This window comes from Lipotes vexillifer, unplaced genomic scaffold (genome assembly GCF_000442215.2).
Source record: "Lipotes vexillifer unplaced genomic scaffold, Lipotes_vexillifer_v1.1 scaffold2094, whole genome shotgun sequence".
Classification (NCBI taxonomy): Eukaryota; Metazoa; Chordata; class Mammalia; order Artiodactyla; family Lipotidae; genus Lipotes; species Lipotes vexillifer.
Genome location: NW_006790887.1, coordinates 1,006,479 through 1,025,873, shown reverse-complemented (window position 1 = coordinate 1,025,873; position 19,395 = coordinate 1,006,479). Strand labels below are relative to the sequence as shown.

General features: G+C 48.7%; 1 protein-coding gene across 1 annotated transcript in view; it reads left to right on the top strand.

The window, feature by feature from the left end:
* Positions 1-19,395, top strand: part of PTPRN2 (protein tyrosine phosphatase receptor type N2) — a 535,117-nt gene that overhangs the window by 67,876 nt on the left and 447,846 nt on the right. Inside the window, exons 5-6 of the mRNA XM_007463991.1 lie at positions 8,098-8,455; positions 13,236-13,355. Of these exons, the coding sequence (XP_007464053.1) occupies positions 8,098-8,455; positions 13,236-13,355 (478 nt within the window). The remainder of the gene's footprint in view (positions 1-8,097; positions 8,456-13,235; positions 13,356-19,395) is intronic.

The following is a 19,395-nucleotide window of genomic DNA, read 5'->3' as shown; positions in this document are numbered from 1 at the left end:
CCCAACAGCAGGAATAAGCCAAATGAGCTACTAAACCATAGCCTCAAGAGACAAAAACAAAACCCAGAAAGCTAGGATACAAAGAAACCTGAATGAAAATTCAGAAAGTGATGAGCTCATTCTAGGGGAGAGAAGGCGACCGCTGCTTTCCCACAGGCAGGAACCACGGTGGGGAGGGGGAGAAGGCAGCCCAGGGTTTAGGGACTGTTGACAGCAGAGACTGGTGCAAGGGTAGAGCCCAGAGGCAGACCGCACAGAGCACTGAGTGCTGGAGATAGGACACTGGAGGGTGGGAGAAGCGGACAAGGACCGAGAGATGTCCTTCCAAGGGACTCCAGGCCTTTCTGAGCACACCTCAGCCCTCCGAAGGGTTGACCCAACGCAGTCAAAAATTTAAAAAAATAAATAAGTTTATTTAAAAAAAGATTATATTGTAGAAAAGAGTGCAAAATGGAAAAAACCATCCAAGATACATGGTGCAATTTCAAATAACTCTCCCACAAGTATAATTGGAATCCTAGAACGGAAAGAGAAAGAGAGAGAGGCAGAAGAAATATTTAAAGAAATAATGGCTGGGGCTTTTCCAAAATTGGCAAAACTTATCAAAACATAGGTCTGAGAAGCTTAGTGAACCTCAAGCAAGGTAAATGCAAATCTAGGCATATCATAATCAAATTGGGGGAAAACCAAAGATAAAGAGGAAATCTTAAAGGTATCCTCAGGGGAAAAAGACCCCTTAACGTGTAGGGGAATGATTATAAGAATGAAGTCTTACTTCTCATTAGAGACCATAAAACAGTGGAAGGACATCTTTAAAGTACTGAAAAGGAAAAAAAGACCAAACAAATCCTGTCAATTTAGACTTTTATATTGTTCAAAACTGTAGGGGAAACGGGAAGAATCTGTGTCTGGAAGAGACTCATACTCCAGAAATGCTGAAAGAGGTTCTGTGGCTTAAAGAAAAATGGTATCATATAGAAGCCAATATCTACAAAGGCGATGAAAAGAACCAGAAATGGTAAATTTGCAAGTAAATATAAAAGATACACACACATAACATATATGAATTTTTGGATAAAAGCTACTGGATATTTGAAGCAAAATAATAAAAATGTATTTGTGGGGTTTTTAGCTTATGTGGAAGAGAACTACATGACAACAGGACCACAAAGCGTAGGTAGGAACACTGTAATTATACTGTTGCAACGTTTTGTTGATTTGTGAAGTTCTGTGATATTATTTGAAGGTAGACTGTGATAACTTAGACACATTATAATTTTTACAGCAACCATTTTTAAAAATAGGCAAAAATAGGTATAACTGAAGGTCCATTCAGAGATAAAATGGAATGCTAAAAATGCTTCATTTATCCATAGGAAGGAAAGCAAGGAGGAAGAGAGATCAGATGGGTTGAATATAAAGCAAATATCAAGAAAGCAGAATTAAATCCATCCATATCAGTAATTATATTAAATACAAATGGATTAAGCCCCTCAAATAAAAAGCAGAGATGTTCAGTCTGAATAAAAATTAAAACACAAGCTTCAACTATATTCTACTAAAGCCAACGCACATGAAATAGAAAGACATGTATAGGTTGAAAGCCAAAATATGGAAAATACACACAATGGAATCTCTAAACATAAGAAAACTGGTGTGACTACATTGCTATTAATCCAAGTACACTTCAAGACAAGTAGTAGTATTAGATATAGAGATGTTTTATAATGAGTAAATGGTCAGTTCATTAAGATGACATAGAAATCTTTTTATGAACCTAATGTCAGAGCCTCAAATACATAAAGCAAAAATATGAAACTACTAAAGAGAAATGTACAAGTCCACAGTCATTTTTAGAGATTCCAACTTTCCTCTCTCAGTAACTGATTATACAAACAGATTATATATCAGTAAGGATGTAGACGATTTGAACAACACCATCAACCAACCTAACCTAATTGATATTTATAGAATGATACACCTAAAAACTGCTGAATACACATTATTTTCAAGTGCACATAGAGTATTTCCCAAGATGGATCATGCGCTGAGCCATAAAGTAAGTCTCAACAAATGTCAAGGGATCAAAATCATACAGAGAAAGATATTAAAAGAAGAGAAAACTACAGATGATTATCTCAGAGATACAGAAACAAAATTTCTAGACAAATCAAATCCAACAATATAAAAACATAATAATACATCATGATCAAGGGAGATTTATTCCAGAAATGCAGGGCTGGTTACATCTGAAAATTAATCAGTACAACTTACCATATTAACAAGGAAGAGAAAAGCTATATGATAGTCTCAAAAGTAAAAGCACTTGACAAAAGCCAACCTCATGATAGAGACCTACAGCTAACACCGTACTGAATGAGGAAGAATGAATGCTTTCTCCTTCAGATCTGGAATTCCACAAGGATGTCTGCTTTTACCTCTTCTGTGCAACATTGCCCTGGAGGGCCTAGCTCGTGCAATAAAGCAAGAAAAAGGAATAAAAGGCATCCAGATTACGTGATCATCTTTGTAGAAAATTTGGTGGAATCTACAAAACTACTAAGACGAATAAGTGAGTGTGGAAATGCTGTGGAATGCAGAGTAAATATACAAAAGTCAACTGTATTTCTATATACCAGCAACAATTAGGTATTGGAATTATAAAAATATCATTTGTAATAGCATCAGATATTATGGAGCAACTAGACATAATCTAACAAAAATATGTGTAAGGCTTTAAACGTTGAAAATTTTAAAACGTTGAGGAGGGTAATTAAAGAAGACCTACGTTCGTGGAGATACACACCATGATCACGTGTGGGAAGACGCAGCAGTGAGAAGGTGGCAATTTCCCCCAAACTGTCCTATAGACGTGACACCTCTGTTTACAGAGGGAAACCGAGGCTGAAAAAGACAGAGTGAAATGTTCACTTTCAGATGCTTAATTGGTGGTAGAGCTGAAATCAGGGCCCTGGAATTCTTGTTCAACTTTTTCGTGTTTGTTTTTTAAGCCAAAAAGAAGGTCCCCAAGTTGCCTTATTGGAAGCCAGTTGAGCAGAGTTCTGCATTTTCCGTCAGCCAGCCTGCAGGATGGGCCTGCTTCTCTGTGGCACTGCCTGAAGCCAGGCCTGGGGCCAGATCCAGCTCTGCTTCTGCTCACCAGACATCCTGTCTCCTTATCCACAAAATGAGGAGTCTACAGACACCAAAATGTCATGTCTGTTGAGAGGGTCAAAAAGAAGTAAAAACACATGAAGCCAAAGAATGGCCTGGTGCTGTGGCACTCAGAACACACCACCCACGTGTGATGGTTTTCCTGAGGTCCTCCAGTGGATGCTGCAGGCAGCTGACCTGCAACCCCATGCCTCGTGCTCACCCGGGCTGGACAGAAGAGCGGACTGCAGCTCTGCCTCAGTCCATTCCCTTTGTCTTCTGCTTGCGGGCATGAGGGTGTGGGGTGCAGCTGCTGCAAAGGACAAAATGCAAAGCGGGAGGAGCGCCCGGTGAAGCAGAGGTGATGCAGCAAGAAGGCAGTGCCAGGGGGAGACAAGAACCAACACGCACGTCCTGTCGTCAGCGTCTCTGTAGACTAGTTCCAAGCTACGTAATGGAGCATCGTTTGCAGATATCCGTAACTTAACGTCCACGCTTTGTACTGCTGTCAACTTTCCGCATACTTCATTGATCCTGTGGTTTAGAACTTAACACCTCACCTCTTCAACCACAGGTTTTGTGAACCCTAGAAACTGGGGACTGAGTTTTCTAACTGATAGCTCTGTATCTGAGCAGCAGATAGCGTAGCTGTCGTGGTCAAAGGTAGACCAGTGTGAGGCTCCTCTGAATGCAGAAATGTTTTTGTCCTGGGGACAGTGCTGTCAGTGAGAATGACACCTCCAATCTACTGCCCCTGAACGTGGGCGGGTAGCTGAGAGCCTGAACAGGACTGAGCACTGACAGCCTTCCCACTGTGTGGAGACGGACAGAGACAGAACAGTTTGCCAGAATTACCCTCTACGGCCCGAGCCCAAAAAGGCAGAGCAGGCTAACCCCAACTCTCCATTAATGAGCCGGAGGTGAGGGTTGCTGAGACCCACCCCCAGCTCCCCAATCTTGCCACCTCCAACGGCATCACGGGGCCGTCTCATTAGGAAGCCTGTGGACAGCCCCACCGCTGTGTGCTCTGTCATGCCGGAAGCAAGTGTGTCTTGATCAATGTGCTTGTCAACGCTGCCTTCGGGCTGTGAGACAAACCGGAGGAAATGTTCGCTCTGTGGTCAAAAGATGGCTCAATTTGGGTTTCCTAATTTGTTCTGGATCCTCGGCACAAGAGAATATTTGATGAGCACGAGTGACTAACGTATAGACAAAAGTCTCATCCACTCAGTGTTCTCTGGCCAGTGGGACTCGGAGGGCCTGCAGTCGGAACTCATAATTGTGCAATCTGGGACTGGGCAGGTGTATCTCCATGAGAGGAAGGGGCCCTGACTTTCAGCTCTAGTACCCAGGCCCTGGCACGGCTGGGAGCCACGCAGGCAGGGGATGTGATGCGAGTTGTGGCTCTAGGAAGGGTGTCACCTGGCTCCAGGAAGCTGCCCTGATTTCCCCAGCTGATTATGGTCACTTCCTTCCAAACTCCGTATCCCCAAACCTCTTTGATATACTTTCCATTATAGTTACTAATGTCTATGACTTAACTCCCATTTCAGTCTGCAGGCTGTTTGAGGACAGGTCCATGTTGGAGGCATTCTTCCCCCGGAGAACGTTAGAATGTGGTCCAGAGCTCAGCACACAGCAGCACTAGTGGCTGTGATGCTGCTGGTGGTGGCGACGCTTGGTAGCAATGACGCTGATGGTACCATTTATCCAGTGCTCTCCTCTGAGCCATGTGCTGCACTAGGTGCCTGTACTCTGCCTAATACAACTGCTTGGAGAAAAGAAGGATCCCCCCCTGCCCAGTTTTGTAGGAGCCAAAGTGGAGCTGAAAGAGGTTAGAAAGTTATGAAGGTCACGCAGAGCTGTGCCGACAGCACTGGGCCAGTCTCCCAGCCGAGCCTCCTGTCCCCTTGGTTTACTCAGCAGACCCTCGTGGGATGTGCAGGGAGTGGATCTGCGCCGTCTCGTGTGGAACACGATGGGCTGAGGAATATCGTTCCAGGGTACATTCCAGGAAGGCTGGCAGCAGTTCCCAGGTGCTTCACACACACGACGCAGACCACGCCAACGACACCCAAGCTAGATTGGTATGACACACAGTATGAAGGGTTAACAAGCCAGAAGTGGCTGTAACCAGCCAGGCCTCATGCTTTCCAAAGGTTGCTAATCTCCAGATTTGGGCAACTGCAGTCATAGCAATTATTCAGCATTATCTTAGGAAATTGGACATCATAGGTTTGTTGGACTGAAGTTTAAAACCTCTTCAGAATAGGGGTTTGAAAATGAGTTGTAGGATTTTAGACTCAGAGGTGAAAGTGGAACAGAGTCCACTTGGATGGCTCCCTCAGGGCCGGTGCTCAGGTCCCCACTGCTCTAAAGGAAATGCGGGTGTGACACGGGTGAGTGAGTGACAGCCACTAGCTGTTAGTAGGCTAGCGGTAAAAGCCACTAGTAAGTAGGAGCTACCAGCGCTTCTGTGCCAGGTGCTACGCCCATCATCCCCATTTTACAGGTGCCTTAGAGGCTAAATAACTCGTCAAGGCAAAGGTCACTAAGCAGCAGAGGTGAGGCCCAAGTGCAGCGGCCTCGCCCAGAGGCCGGCTCCCTCTATGTGCTCACTGCGGCCGGATAGGAAGCCTCAAAGAGGAGGCGACCGAGAGGTTACCCTCCTTGCTGCTCCCCCCACCCCCAGGATCTGGGTGACCTGGGCACCCTCACCGGGGCCGCGCTAAGCTCTCCCACTCTCAGAGGACCTGGGGTCACCTGTGAAAACTGAAGGTTTTTTTCTTAATTATTACTTTTACAGTCTGCCTACTGAAATATTCTTTTTCCCTCTTTACCTTAATTTGGTTCAGAGCATAAAAGACCTCACGCAGATTGTTTACCTTGGTCCACTGCATGGACCACACTCGGCACTGATCGTCTGCGCTGTGTGCAGCCTGCTGTGTCCCCCCCCCCCCCACCCCCCGCGAGCTCTCCACTCGACTATAATGAAAGGCCCTTTGAGTAGAAGGTACATTTGCAGCAAAGAGGGTCGGTGCTCGTGGCACCGTAATGAGGCTCTCGGGGGCCGACCCAGCCCCCAGTGCTGGGGCCCAACCAGGTGTTCAGAGACAGCCTTTCTCCACGGAAGTTCAGGCTGAACTTAAGATTGACACTTACACCCAATTTGTGCAAGACCGCTGGAGGGACTACTTGTTGTGGAGGCATCCCCTCTCTCTTTCTCTGTCTCTCTCTCTCATGAATCTTACTTTTTCTCTTCTAAGGGAAAAGCAGTTGATTGCAGCCAGCACTTGAACAAAATTATACAATTTGGATGACAACTAAAATCACATCATTTAGAACTAAAAACAATCTTGGAGATAATGGCCAGTCTCCTCTGACAGGAGAAAACCGAGGTCAGGTGACCTGCCCACGCTCATATGTGAGAAAAGAAAGTGGCACCGTGTCAACCCCAGCTTCCTGCTTCAGGCTGGCTACGTGAAAATCTATCCTGCAAGGCTGAACGCAAATATTTTTAAAATAGACAGATTTGGGAGTCTGAACCACTGTCTTAAATTCAGTGATGGCTGCACATCTTAACTAGATCCCCAAGTATGTACCCACTGACTAAACACTGATTTGTGCCCCAAGGGAGGTGCATGTAGAAAATACGAACGGGCAAGATTTTTAAAGTTTACGGTCCCTGCACCCAGAGAAAAACCATGAAAGCAGCCCTGAGTAATCTCCGACTGGGAAATTACTGTTTGTCCATGAAATTCTGATGGTGCCATCGTCAGAGGTAGAATGTTGAGGTTTCTAACGTTTTTACAGCTGTCCCAGACGTGAGGAAACTGGGCCTTGTTTTGTCTAGTGGGCAAAACAAAGTGTGATGAGATCACGTCCAGGGAACGATTACTAAATGAGTGAGGAGGCAAAGTGAGTGGAGGCTGAGGGAAAGGCCATGGATTCGACATCATCTGTAAAACAAGAGGCCCTGGCAGCTTCACCGGCCAGAATATCGCTGTAAAAAAGGATTGGATGGATGTAAAAGGGATTTAAGTGATCAGTAAAGACAGGAGCTGGAGTGAAATAAAAACCATCAGACAAAGGAGAGAGTCAGTCGCGGGGGAAGCTACTCTGTGGAGTTACAGCACACACCAGTGCATGGCTGTGTCAAAGGAAGACAGCTGTACTATAAAATAAAAAATAGTAGGCGGAGAAATGGAGCCCTCACACGCTGCCGGCACAGTGATAGTGGTGCAGCCACGCGGGAACACGTTTCGGCGGCTCCTGGACAGTTCATGCAGATCTGACCACTGCCCAGCACCCCACTCCCAGGCACGTGCCCGGGAGACATGAAAACATAGGTCCACACAGAGACTTGTACAGGAAGGTTCACAGCAGCGTTATTCGTAATGGCCCCCAAATGGAAGCAACCCAGATGTTCACCAGCTGAGGAATGAAGAAACCAAAATGTGCTCTGTCCTTAATCAGAATAATTTTCAGTCATCAAAAGGAATTTGGCACCAACGTGCTGCAACACGGATGCACCTTGGAATAATCATGCTCATCAAAAGAAGCCAGACACAAAGGCCCCACTGTGATTCTGTTTACGTGAAATGCCCAAAATAGGCAAATTCATGGAGAAGGAGATAGATAAAGCAGTTGCCTGGGGCCAGGGGAGGAGGAATGGGGTGACAGAGGGTTCTGTATGTTTGCGCCGCCCTGTGGATCTGCTAAAAACACTGAATGGGGTGAATCTCATGGCGTGTGAACTGCATTTCAATAAAGCTGTTATGAAAAAAACACCGTGGGAGGAATGTGGACGTGGGACCCGGCCCATCGGTGAATTAATCCGTGGTGCCTGGTGCTGCTTAGCGCCTGGAGGTCCAGACCCGGTGCCACTTCAGGGCCTGCCCGTCGATGGGCGCTCACCTGCTGTTTGTCCCCCGGCCCCTGCAGGGTGAGGACCCCCCGGCCGACAGCGTGCTGACCTTCGTGTCCCGGACGTCCGCCCTGACCTATGCCCCCACGTCTCGGTTCGATTTCCCCGGGGACCGCCCGCTGCGCACGCTCCGCAGGCTCCAGCCCGACGAGCTCAGCCCCAAGGTGGCCGGCGGTGCGGACAGGCAGAGTCTGGTCGCCGCACTGGGTGCCTACGCGGCCCGGAAGCCCCCCGCGCCCCCCAGGGACGGCGACCCCGCACCCCGCAAGCTCGTGCGCACGCCCTGGCGAGAGCCCAGGGTCCTTTCGGCACCGGCGGCCCCCCAGAAATGGCCCTCGCCTCCGGACCCCAGGGACGCCGTGGGCACGGACGACGGTAAGTACCCTTTGCGTGCTTGTCGTCGGCTTGCTTCTGCCTCTCGGGCGGCTGCCCAGGCCGGGCCTCCGAGGCTCTCTCCACGCGCGCACCAGGCTCCCCCATAGAGTGGACAGGGGCCGAGGGGTGGGAGGGGCCGAGGGATGAGAGGAGCCGTCTGTCCTGGTCCTGCTTCTGGGTCGCGGGGACTCAGGCGGCCGGTGCCTGCGGCGGAGGGGGCCTTCGGGTCTCCTGGGGGAGGCGCCCTCCGCGTTCAGTTCTCGCTGCCCCGACAGTCTCGCTATTTCATGACTTTACTGGTGGAGATGATGAGGGAACACGACTCACAGGCCAAAGCGGGCCCCGCCCAGCGTTTGGCAAATTGAATATAAACGACTTCCGAATCCACTGCCCTTTCCTTTTGTCTCCGCCTCTCCACTCCTGTGGTCAGACTCATGCCCAGCTCCTTGGTTTATGGGTGTTTGCTGGTCCCCATGAGAGCGGCCTGAAACGAACGCTGCCCCCAGTGCCGTGAGTGTACTTGGGCCCTTGAAGTGACCGGCCCTCGAGGCCGCCGCTTCGGCCCTTGATGTGAGTCACCCCTGCTGTGGTCGCCCCACGGGAGGAGGGCTGTTGGCCGGTCCTAGCCTCTGTGAGATGCCCAAGGGCCTCATCTGTTTTCTAACTGCCGTTCCCTAAGACCGTAAAATATAAAGTGCGATTTCGATAAAATATGACTTCTCCTTTGAAGATATACAAATAATAACATCAAGCAGGCAACAGATTAAAAAAATATTGAGTGTCCGTTCCCATTCGCGCTCCCTGTCTGTAAGTGGAGGCTTGATCGGGGCTGCTCTGGTGGGGCTCTTCGGGGAACATCCTCTGAAGATGCTCTCTCCGCTCTCCAGTGACCCTTATTAACGGCATCATTTGGTTGGCGTTTTCTCCTGTGCTACGTTGCAGTGTGGGCTATCTTTTTATATATATTGTCTTCCCAGCTGTGCTGTATGCTTTAAAGAGTCATGTAAAATGTTAGTCTCAGAGCAAACAGAGAGACTTGTAGGATGAACGCCCACACAGGCATTGCTGGGTTCCTCTCGCTATTTCTGTGACCCCCTCCTCCCCTACGCTGGCAGATTCAATCTGACGCTGTCAGGTTTCACCTGTCACACTTCAGTATTGCACTGCCAGAGATACGACTCTTGAATAAACCTAACCAAACAGCTTTATCCCATGTTAAACTTCGTACTGATGTCTTCATATCACCAAATATCTAATCTGTGTTTACATTTCTCACTTGTAAATTTTCTTTACAGTCAGTTCTTTGAAGTCAGGACCCAAAGACGGTCACTGAATTGGTGGACATGCCTGTTAAGCGCCTTTTAAACTGCAAAAGCTTTCTCCTCCCTCTTTTATTCCCTTGCATCATTTTTTTTTTTTAAATATTGTTTCAGGTGTACAACGTTTTAGTTTGACATCTGTATACACTACAGAGTGATCACCATCAAAGGTCTAATTACCATCCATCTCCATACAGCTGACCTCTTCACCCATTTTGCCCCCATCAACCCCTTCCTCTCTGGTAATCACTAATCTGTTCCCTGTATCTATGAGGTTTTGCTTTATGTTGTTTCTTTATTTTAGATTCCACATATGAGTGAAATCATACGGTATTTGTCTTTCTCTGTCCAATTTATTTCACTAGCTTAATACCCTCTAGGTCCATCCATGTTGTAGCAAATGGCAGAATTTCATTCTTTTTCATGACTGAGTAATATTCCATTGTATATATGTATGTACCACATCCTTTTTTTTTTTTTTAAGTTTTTTTTTTTTTTTAATTCTTTACTGAATTTGCTGCAATATTGCTTCTGTTTTATGTTTCAGTTCCTTGGCCCTGAGGCATGTGGGATCTTAGTTCCCCTACCAGGGATCGAACCTGCACCCCCTGCCTTGGAAGGTGAAGTCTTCACCACCAGACCGCTAGGGAAGTCCCACCACATCTTCTTTATTCATTCATCTGTTGATGGATGCTTAGGATGCTTCCATATCTTGGCTATTGCAATGAACATGGGGGTGCATATATCTTTTGAATTAGTGTTTTTGTTTTCTTTGGGTAAGTACACAAGAGTGGAATTGCCGGGTCATATGGTGGCTCTGCTTTTAATTTCTTGAGAAATCTCCGTATTCTTTTCCAAAGTGGCTGCCCCAGTTTACATTCCCACCAATAGTGCACGAGGGCTCCCTTTTCTCCACATTCTGTCCAACACTTGTTATTTCTTGTCTTTTCAATAATAGCTGTTCTGACAGGTGATGTCAAGGAGGTGATACCTCATTGTGGTTTTGCTTCGCATTTCTCTGATGATGAGTGATGTTGAGCATCTTTTCATGTGCCTGTTGGCCATCTGTATGTCTTCCTGGGAAAATGTCTATTCAGATCCTCAGCCCATTTTTTAATCAGGTTTTTGGCTTTTTGTCATTGAGTTGTATGAGTTCTTTTTATATCTTGGATATTAGCCCCTTGTTATTATATGCTTTTCAGGTCTCTTCTCCCATTCAGTAGGGTGCCTTTTCATTTTGATGATGGTTTTCTTTGCTTTGCAGAAGCTTTTTAGTTTGATGTAGCCCCATTTGTTTATGCTTTGCATTTGCTTCCCTTGCTTTTGGTGTTAGGTCCACAAAAACATCTCTAAGATCCATGTCAGTGAGGTTACTGCATATGTTTTCTTCTAGGAATTTCATGGTTTCAGGTCTTACATTCAAGTGTTTCATTCATTTTAAGTTAATTTTTGTGTATGGTATAAGATGGTAGTCCAGTTTCATTCTTTTACATGTGGCTGTTCGGTTTTCCCAACACTATTTATTGAAGAGACTGCCTTTTCTCCATTGTATATTCTTGCCTCCCTTATTGTAGATTAATTGACCATATAAGTGTGGGCTTACTGCTGGGTTCTCAGTTCTGTTCCATTGATCTATGTGTGTGCTTTTGTGCAGTACCATGCTGTTTTTATAACTGAGGCTTTGTAGTATAGTCTGAAGTCAGGGAGCTTGATGCCTTCAGCTTTGTTCTTCTTTCTCAATATTGTTTTGGATATTCAGGGTCTTCTGTGGTTTTACAGATTTTGGAATGATTTGTTGTAGTTCTGTGAAATATGCCATTGGAATTCTGATAGAGATTGAAGTGAATCTGTAAATTGCTTGGGGTAGTATGGACATCTTCACAATATTAATTTTTCTAATCCATGAAAAAGGAATGATGACCTTGCTGGGTAGAGAATTCTTGGTTGGAAGTTTTTTCCTTTCAGCACTTTGAATATGTCATGCCACTTCTTTCTGGCCTGCAAACTTTCTGCTAAAAAATCTGCTGATAGCCTCACGGGGGTTCCCTTGTATGGAACAAGCTGTTTTTCTCTTGCTGCTTTTAGGATTCTCTTTATCCTTAACTTTTACCATTGTAATTATAATGTGTCTTGGTATGTGTCTCTTTGGGTTCATCTTCAGAACCCTCTGGGCTTCTGGGACCTGGATGTCTGTTCCCTTCCCCAGATTAGGGAAGTTTTCAGCCACTATTTCTTCTAATAATTTTTCTGGCCCTTTCTCTCTCTCTCTTCTCCTTCTGGGGTCCCCGTAAAGCAAATGTTATTTCGCTTGATGTTTTCCCAAAGGTCTTTTAAAGTATCTTCACTTTTTAAGTTCTTTTTTGTTTTGCTGCTCTGAGTTCCACTGCTTTGTCTTCCAGCCGCTGATTCGTCTTCTGCCTTATCCGGTCTGCTGTTGAAACCCTCTAGTGCATTTTTCTGTTCAGTTATAACTTCTGTTTGGTACTTTCTTATAACTTCTGTCCCTTTGTTAAGTTCCGGCTGTGTTCATCCATGCTTCTTCTGGGTTCAGTGAGCATCTTTATGACCGCTATTTTAAACTCTTTATCAGCTGAGTTGCTTTTCTCTCTTTCATTCAGTTCTTTTTCAGAGGTTTATGTCTTGTCCTTTTGATTGGAACATGTTCCTTTGTCTCCTTATTTTGCCTAATTCTCTGTGTCTGTTTCTCTGTGTTAGGTGTATCAGCTACCTCTCCCAGTCTTGAGGAGTAGCTTTTGTCGGAGACATCCTGTGGGGCTCAAGGGATGTGCCCGTGTGGGGCACCTGCCCTCCTGTTGTGGTGAGGTCAGGGTTGCGGAGGGGCGCTGGCGGGTGGGGTTATCGCCTGACTGGTCGTGAGCCCTGCTGAGGTGCAGGGGTGGCAGCGCTCTCTGCAGGGTGCTAACAGGTTAGGTGGCGATTTCCACAGTGGTGCCTGCAGTGTCTCAGTCCCTCGGGAGCATCCCAAGTGGTCCCTGTTTCTCCAGCAGGTCCTTCAGGATCAGTAAGTGGGTCTCCTTCCTCTGTGATGCAGGTGCCTTGCAATCAGGCACGTGTGCGTTGGTTTTGAGTCAAGTGAGTCTGCACAAGGGCCCTTTAAGAGCGAATTTCCCATTCTCTGTATTTCTGTAGTTTTCTTAGATGTATCTCCTGTTGGTTTTCAAAGCCAGGTGTTTTGGGGGCTCATCTCTCCTGTGCAGGATCTAGGGGTTGGAGAGCCTCCTGTGGAGCTCGAATCCCTCGCTCCTCAGAGGAGAGATTCATCCCTTTGTGATCCTTCGCGGTTTGTGGATCGCCGTGGCCGTGGGTTTTCTCTTGGCGAGACCACCTCTCTGCTCTCCTGCCTGTTGATGCTGTCCTTTTACCCATGTCCTGTGCTTTCCTGGTTTCACCCCAAAGAGGACGTGTACTTGTTCCTCTGTTCCACACGCCCTGTGAACTAGGAGCTCGAGACGTGACCAGCGTGTCCAGCGTTCGGCAAGAAGCCTTCAGGGCGGCGGCGACCTTCTGTGAGGGGGACGCTGCCTCCCTGTGTCTCGTTAGCGTCCAGCAGCCCCGGCCACGTAACCTTTCTGGCACATTTCACCTTGACTGTTTGGAAAGTGCTCGATCCCCCAACAAGAGGAGCTTACCTCACCCTACCCCACCTCGAGGGAAGCCCTCGCGGGGCTGTACTTTTCTCTGGAGCGTGTCTCACAGTCTGACTTGCGCATTTGCATGTATTTGATAAACTTTTGTCTCCGCTTGTGGACCGTCAGCTTACGGAAGCCAGCAAACTGTGCTGCTTTTCTCACATTTGCACCCAGGACTCAGCATGTGCCTTGCAGGGTGTTTGCTGAGTGGATGAATGGTATCATTTGCTCTTCACGTCAGCCATGAAAGATGGTGTTATTGTCAGCCTCGTTTTCCTGATGAGGAAACTGCAGCTTGAGATGGCAGGTGATAGCACTTGTCCCAAAGTCAGGTCACTTAAGGCAAAGTGGATGGAAGCTTTTAAGAACCAGCTGTGTAAAATGCAGATTTAAACACAATTTGCTTTATTTCTTGGGCTCATTGGTCCTGGACTCTAATGTTTTAAATGGCCATTCAGCTCCAAAGTCTAGCTTTCTCTGACTATTCATTGTGTGCAAAGTTGTGTGCTGAGCCTTTAGGGCGAGCAGAGGAGTAGAGAAGGGTCACCTGGGGGCAGGGGTGTCAGCCAGGGCTGGAAGGAGGAAGGGTTCTCTTCTTACCCAGTGAAAAAGGACAAGGCAAGAAAAGACCAGCCCTCTTCTAAAGCCCCAGAGCCTCCCGGGGTTACCTGTCCAGACCAGTCACAGGCAGGCCATTCCACACCACGCACCCCTGGAAAACTGCCCCTGCCGTTCGGTCTAATATCCTTCAGAACCTCGGGGAGCGTTCAGGTAGATTCAGTGAGCCATGAGCACAGGATCCCTAGGAAGGCGCAAGGACACAGCAGCCCTGTCCTCAAAACCCAGTTTCACCTTGAAAGCACCAGCGAGAAAGTCAGAAGGGAGGCTCAGAGGGCCAGGGTGTGTGACCTCCCCGGGGGCGCAGCCCTGGAGAGCTGGCTGTGCCGGGCACCCAACGAGTGTAGTGCGGAAGACAGAGGCGTGGGTGACTCAGATAGCGGCTGCCCTTCTGCAGGACGGTCGAGACCAATTTGTTTCACATAAAATTAAAAGACCAATGTGCAGTAGGATAATGGCAAGGGCAAACGACAAAGTGCGAAGTGTGGGATTGAGACACGGCTGGTCCAGCTTCTCCTGTTTAGGACACGCTGTCTCGGGTTGTGGCCCAGCTGGGAATGCCCCTCGTTAGAGTGTTGTTCTGTATTCTGTGATCAGTTCTCTGTGGAAAGCAGAATGTGTAAAGGATTATTTGCTGTGCTTTCTATCAGCTGTAGGAGTAGTAAATGGTTACCATGCAAAACCAGAGCAACAGATGTGTAGAGAGAAGAAATCAGGCCACCCTGGATCTCACCACCACCAGGCAGGTGCTGTGAGCACCGCTGTGCCTTTCGGTGCTCCGTGCGCGTTTGTGAGGCCTCGCACCGCACGGCTGACCCGGGTGTGGCCGCGCGCAGCTGCCGCTTCTCCTCTGCACGTCCCTGCAGCGCATTGGCCGGGGCTCGTTCGCTGGGCTAAAATTCAGGCAAGTCCCATGAACTCCAGTCACTCTTAGGTAATAAAAAGTGCGAGGCCACTTTTGTATTTAAATTTTTAAAAATTGTGGTAAATACACATTGGTTTGGCTCTGATCATAGATTGAGTTCCTGTCTGCAGAACTGCAGCATGAAGCGTGCACACCTGGGCATCTACCATCCAACCTTTGCTGGGGGGAGGGAGCTCAGCAGTTCTCACATTCAGAGGGTGCTTCCATGAATGGGATCCAAATGCCTTGCTGGTCCAGCCCGTTTAGTTAATGTAGATGGATTTCAGGGGCTGCCCCGGCAGCCCTTCCTGGGAAGTTTCCTACTGTGGGGTCTGCATTCGCCACCCAGCACGTGTCTAGGCTACTCCCCTGAGTGTGATAACGGTGATGATGAGGGTGATGAGAGTGGAAATGGTGATAATGGTGATGGTGGTGATGATGGTGCTGATGTGTGTGTTTGTATGTGCCTAAACTGTGTACTTTCCTGTACACGTGGTGATAAAGGCACTTAGGAGCAAAAACTGTTGTGTATGATTCACATCCTCTTTGTGGGAGCAGATTTGTGCGAGGTTAACTGCACACCATTGCTTATTCTCTAAAGCTTGTAGCATTTGTCTGGGGGACCCTATTAAAGACATGTAATTTCTGTAGGTCAGGCCTGCAGCAGTTGTTCATGGGAGCTGATCTCCTACTTCAGGCCTTACATATTTGATGTCCTGACATTTCATGTAATTGCTCTGCTAGAGCCCACTTGGCACATTGAAAGCTACTTAAAATGTCATTATAAGCCGGCCGGATCTCGGAATTACATGGGGCGGCAGCCGGAACAGAGCGTCTCACTCTGATGCATGTGGTATTTGATTGTGCTCTGCGCCACGGTCCCTCCAGTCCACCAGGGCTGGCTACACTCTTTAAAGAGGATTTCCTCACTTCTCCTCATCTTCAGAGGACTGACAGTGGGTGCCTCCGAGCTGACTCACCGTGGTCAACCGCACTGACGCGGGAGATGGTCGCTGACACGAGTTAATTGCCCTCCTTCTAAGTGGTCAGCCGCTTAGCATCTACCACTGTATACCTGTGGGGTTGTGAGCTGTTTTTCACTATTGGTAATCTGAAAAGTTTCTTTTTTGGATGAGAGGACACAATGTTAGGAATTATATTTTATTATACCATTTTGAAGACGGATGTTTCTTATTATAGTTAGAGAGGCCCACGGAAAGTCTCTCCCGTTCTCTGGTCTTTATCTTAAAGAACATGAGTGTTTTCACGCTGCAGGTCTATTTCTGCTCTTCCCTCCAAATAAGGAGAATAGAGCTGAGGGAAGTTAAGGGGAAGGACATGAGGTAACTGTGAGGAGGGTTTCTCGGAGTTATCGAATGTCAGCGCCGATTGCTGGAGGAGGGGCACAACTTCCCCTTAGCTATTTGGTCATTAGACGTGGTAGACAGTCTAAACATTTGATTTCGTTTTCTCAGTAACCCCTTCAAGTGGGAGTTACTGACCCATCTACACAGACAGGCCCCGAGACTGGAGCCTGGGTGTGGCTGGCTGCAGAGCACACTTTGTCCAGAAGATCGTGACCCCCTGTTTGTGGTGGGTCTTTTAGGATTTCCGGTCTGACTTGCCCTGTGTTTGACCAGCATTCTTCCTGCCCTGGGTTGCATAAAACAAAACATCACCCGGTGGGATGCTTTGAGCGGCTGCCGAGAGCCTCCACCCCTGCCCAGGCTCCCCCAACGTTGGGAGCTGACCTCACACAGCTCCTCCAGCTTTGCTGTCTGTTGTCACCCACCTGGGCTCTGTTCCGTCCCCTGAACCTCACATCCGGTCCATCTGGACCTGCCATAGAAACACATAGGCTCCCGCCAGCTCTGCCTGTTGCACCGCCACCCCCAGCTGGGTTCCTGCAGAAGCCTCCTTCGGCCTCCCGCCTCTGACCTTGTCTCAAGCCTGCAGGCCTCTTAAAATTGTAAACCAGATGACGGCTCACTGCTCAAAACCCAGCAAGGGCTTCCCATCCCACTCAGCAAAAATCCAGGTCCTTTTCATGGTCTGAGACCCTGTAAAGTGCCCCCGACTTCACACCCCGCTTGCTGCTCCAGGTCACCCCGCTTGCTGCTCCAGGTCACCCACTCTGGCCACTCCAGGTCACCCACTCTGGCCGCTCCAGGTCACCCATTCTGGCCGCCTTTCTGTCCTTCCAGTGCTCCTGCCCCAGGGCCTTTGCGCTTGCTGTTTCCTCTGCCCGCAGAGCGTTTCCTTAAGATAGTCCCTGGGCTCAGGGCTTCCCTTCTTTGGGTCTCTGAGCTTTTCTCCGACAATCCTGTCTAACACAGCATCGTCCCTCCCCACTGCCCCATCCTCCACGCTCTGCATTATTGTTCCCACAGCCCCGTCACCACCAGACATTGTATGTGTTTTTAATTGTTTATTTTCTGTTTCTTCTACTATAGATGAACGTTCCATGGAAGCAAGTGCTCTGCTAACTGCATTATTCCTGCACCTTGACAGGTAGCTGAGCACAGAAAATGTGCAGCGAACATTTGTGGAAGGAAGGAAAGAACGAAGGGTGGGAGGGGAGTTCCTGCTCTTGAGCTCTGCCGTTTAGGTTTGAGACCCTCTGGGAGGCCTGAATCTCTCACTGATTATCCACCTCCCTCATGACCTGGAATGTGTGTCTCCCACCCAGGCAGCCTGAGAGCAGCTTGGGGGAGGGACATGTGTGGGCAAAAAGGTCACAGGGCGGTGACAGACCCTGGCCCCCTGCACAGAGGACAGCACCAGGGAGTCAGGAGATGCGGACACGGCCGCCCACAGGCCAGGCCGTGCCCAGGAGAGTCTGCCTGCTTCAGCCACAAGTTCAGTCCACAGCCGACTTGCTACCCAGGGTCTGAACTGTCACCCTGATACCCGTGTGCCCCCATTTGCATTACGGTTCTAGCACAGTAATCCCACTGGTCCTGTTCCTAAATCTGGAATCGGAGAGAAAGTGGACTCTTAGGAGGAAATGTTCTGGACTCCCTGAAACCGGCCAACAGCGCGACTCAGGGGCTTAACTGCGAGGTGGTGAAACATCCTCGCAGAGCACAGTCGGGGCAGGGAGTCTACCTCTTGGACCCTTGTTAGGAGGGACACAGCTCTGCGCTGAGGATGGTCCAGCGGAGAACAGGAGCAAATCCTCGGTGAACCAAGGCCCTGGAACGTTCTCCTCAGCTGAATTTCCTGGTTAAGTTTGCATTCCGCAGAAACACATTTTGGATTCAACACTTGTTAAAAAACGTCTCGTAAATGTACTGATCCATTTCCTTTGCCTTGGTTGGTGTCCTGGGACGCCATGGTGGGTTCTGCCATGCTCTGGCCCCTGGCCAGAGGTGGGGGCCACCTGGGGAAGCACCAGGTTGGTGATGGGGCAGAGGGAGGGGAGCTGTAGGCAGGGCCTTTCTGTGGGTTTGCAGGAAGGAGCAGGCAAGGCAGCACCGGCTGGTGTGAATAATGTCAGCGGCTCTGGGGCAGAGGGGCAGCCCCTAGTTGTCGGGACCCGGGCCTGGGGTGTGCAGGGCAGGGGGCCAGTCACCTGGGGGCGGGGCGGGGCTCTGGGTTGGTTGGTTGGCATTTGGAAGCAGCGTCTGCTGTCTGTACATGTGGGCGGCCCCGGGAACATCAGTCTCTCCGGGATCAGCGAGGCCCAGAGGTCAGAGCCTCAGGAGCTCCTGGTTGACACGGAATCAAGGCCGGGGCTGTCACCGCCCTGCGGCAAACCTTGTGGGGGCCTCCGGGCCACCCCACTGCTCTCCAGCCTGCAGAGCTCTTCCTAGCATCTCCTGCACTGCAGGTCCAGGGTGAGGGACCATCGTAACTCTTTTCTTTTAAATAACATGAAAATGTCTTTCTTCCACTCGCATGTTTGAAGGATATTTTCACTGTAATCTAGACTTCTGAATTAGACACCTTTTCTTTTAATGGTTCAAATGCATCCCTCATATGTAAATGATCCAGTGTGTACTTATGTATCATGTCACGTACGTCATGCTTACAGGGCGCTGGGTGTGTCCTGGGGCACCGCCGTCCCGGCCCCGCCTCTGGCCGATTTAACATCTTCTCTACCACGGTTTCCTGTGCGGCCTTGTGAGCTCGGCTGGGAGCGGCCGTCCTGTGGCTCTAATTCTTCTTGAGGTTTTACCGAGTGCCTCGAATCTCTGAGCTAATGCTCCCCACCCATTTCGGGGCATTTGTTTTCTTTGTCCCCTTCTCTCTCTCCTTTCCCTCTCAGACCCAGTCACACTCGTGACTCCTGAAGCTGTGCCACGTTGCCGAGGTGTGGCCAGTCCTTTCTCCCTGTTCCACGGATGAGAATCGTTTCCATTGTTTGTCCTCAAATTCACCAGCTCTTTGTTCTCCATCATCCAGTCTGCGGTTAAACCCATGCAGTGAGCTTTGAAATTTCGAATA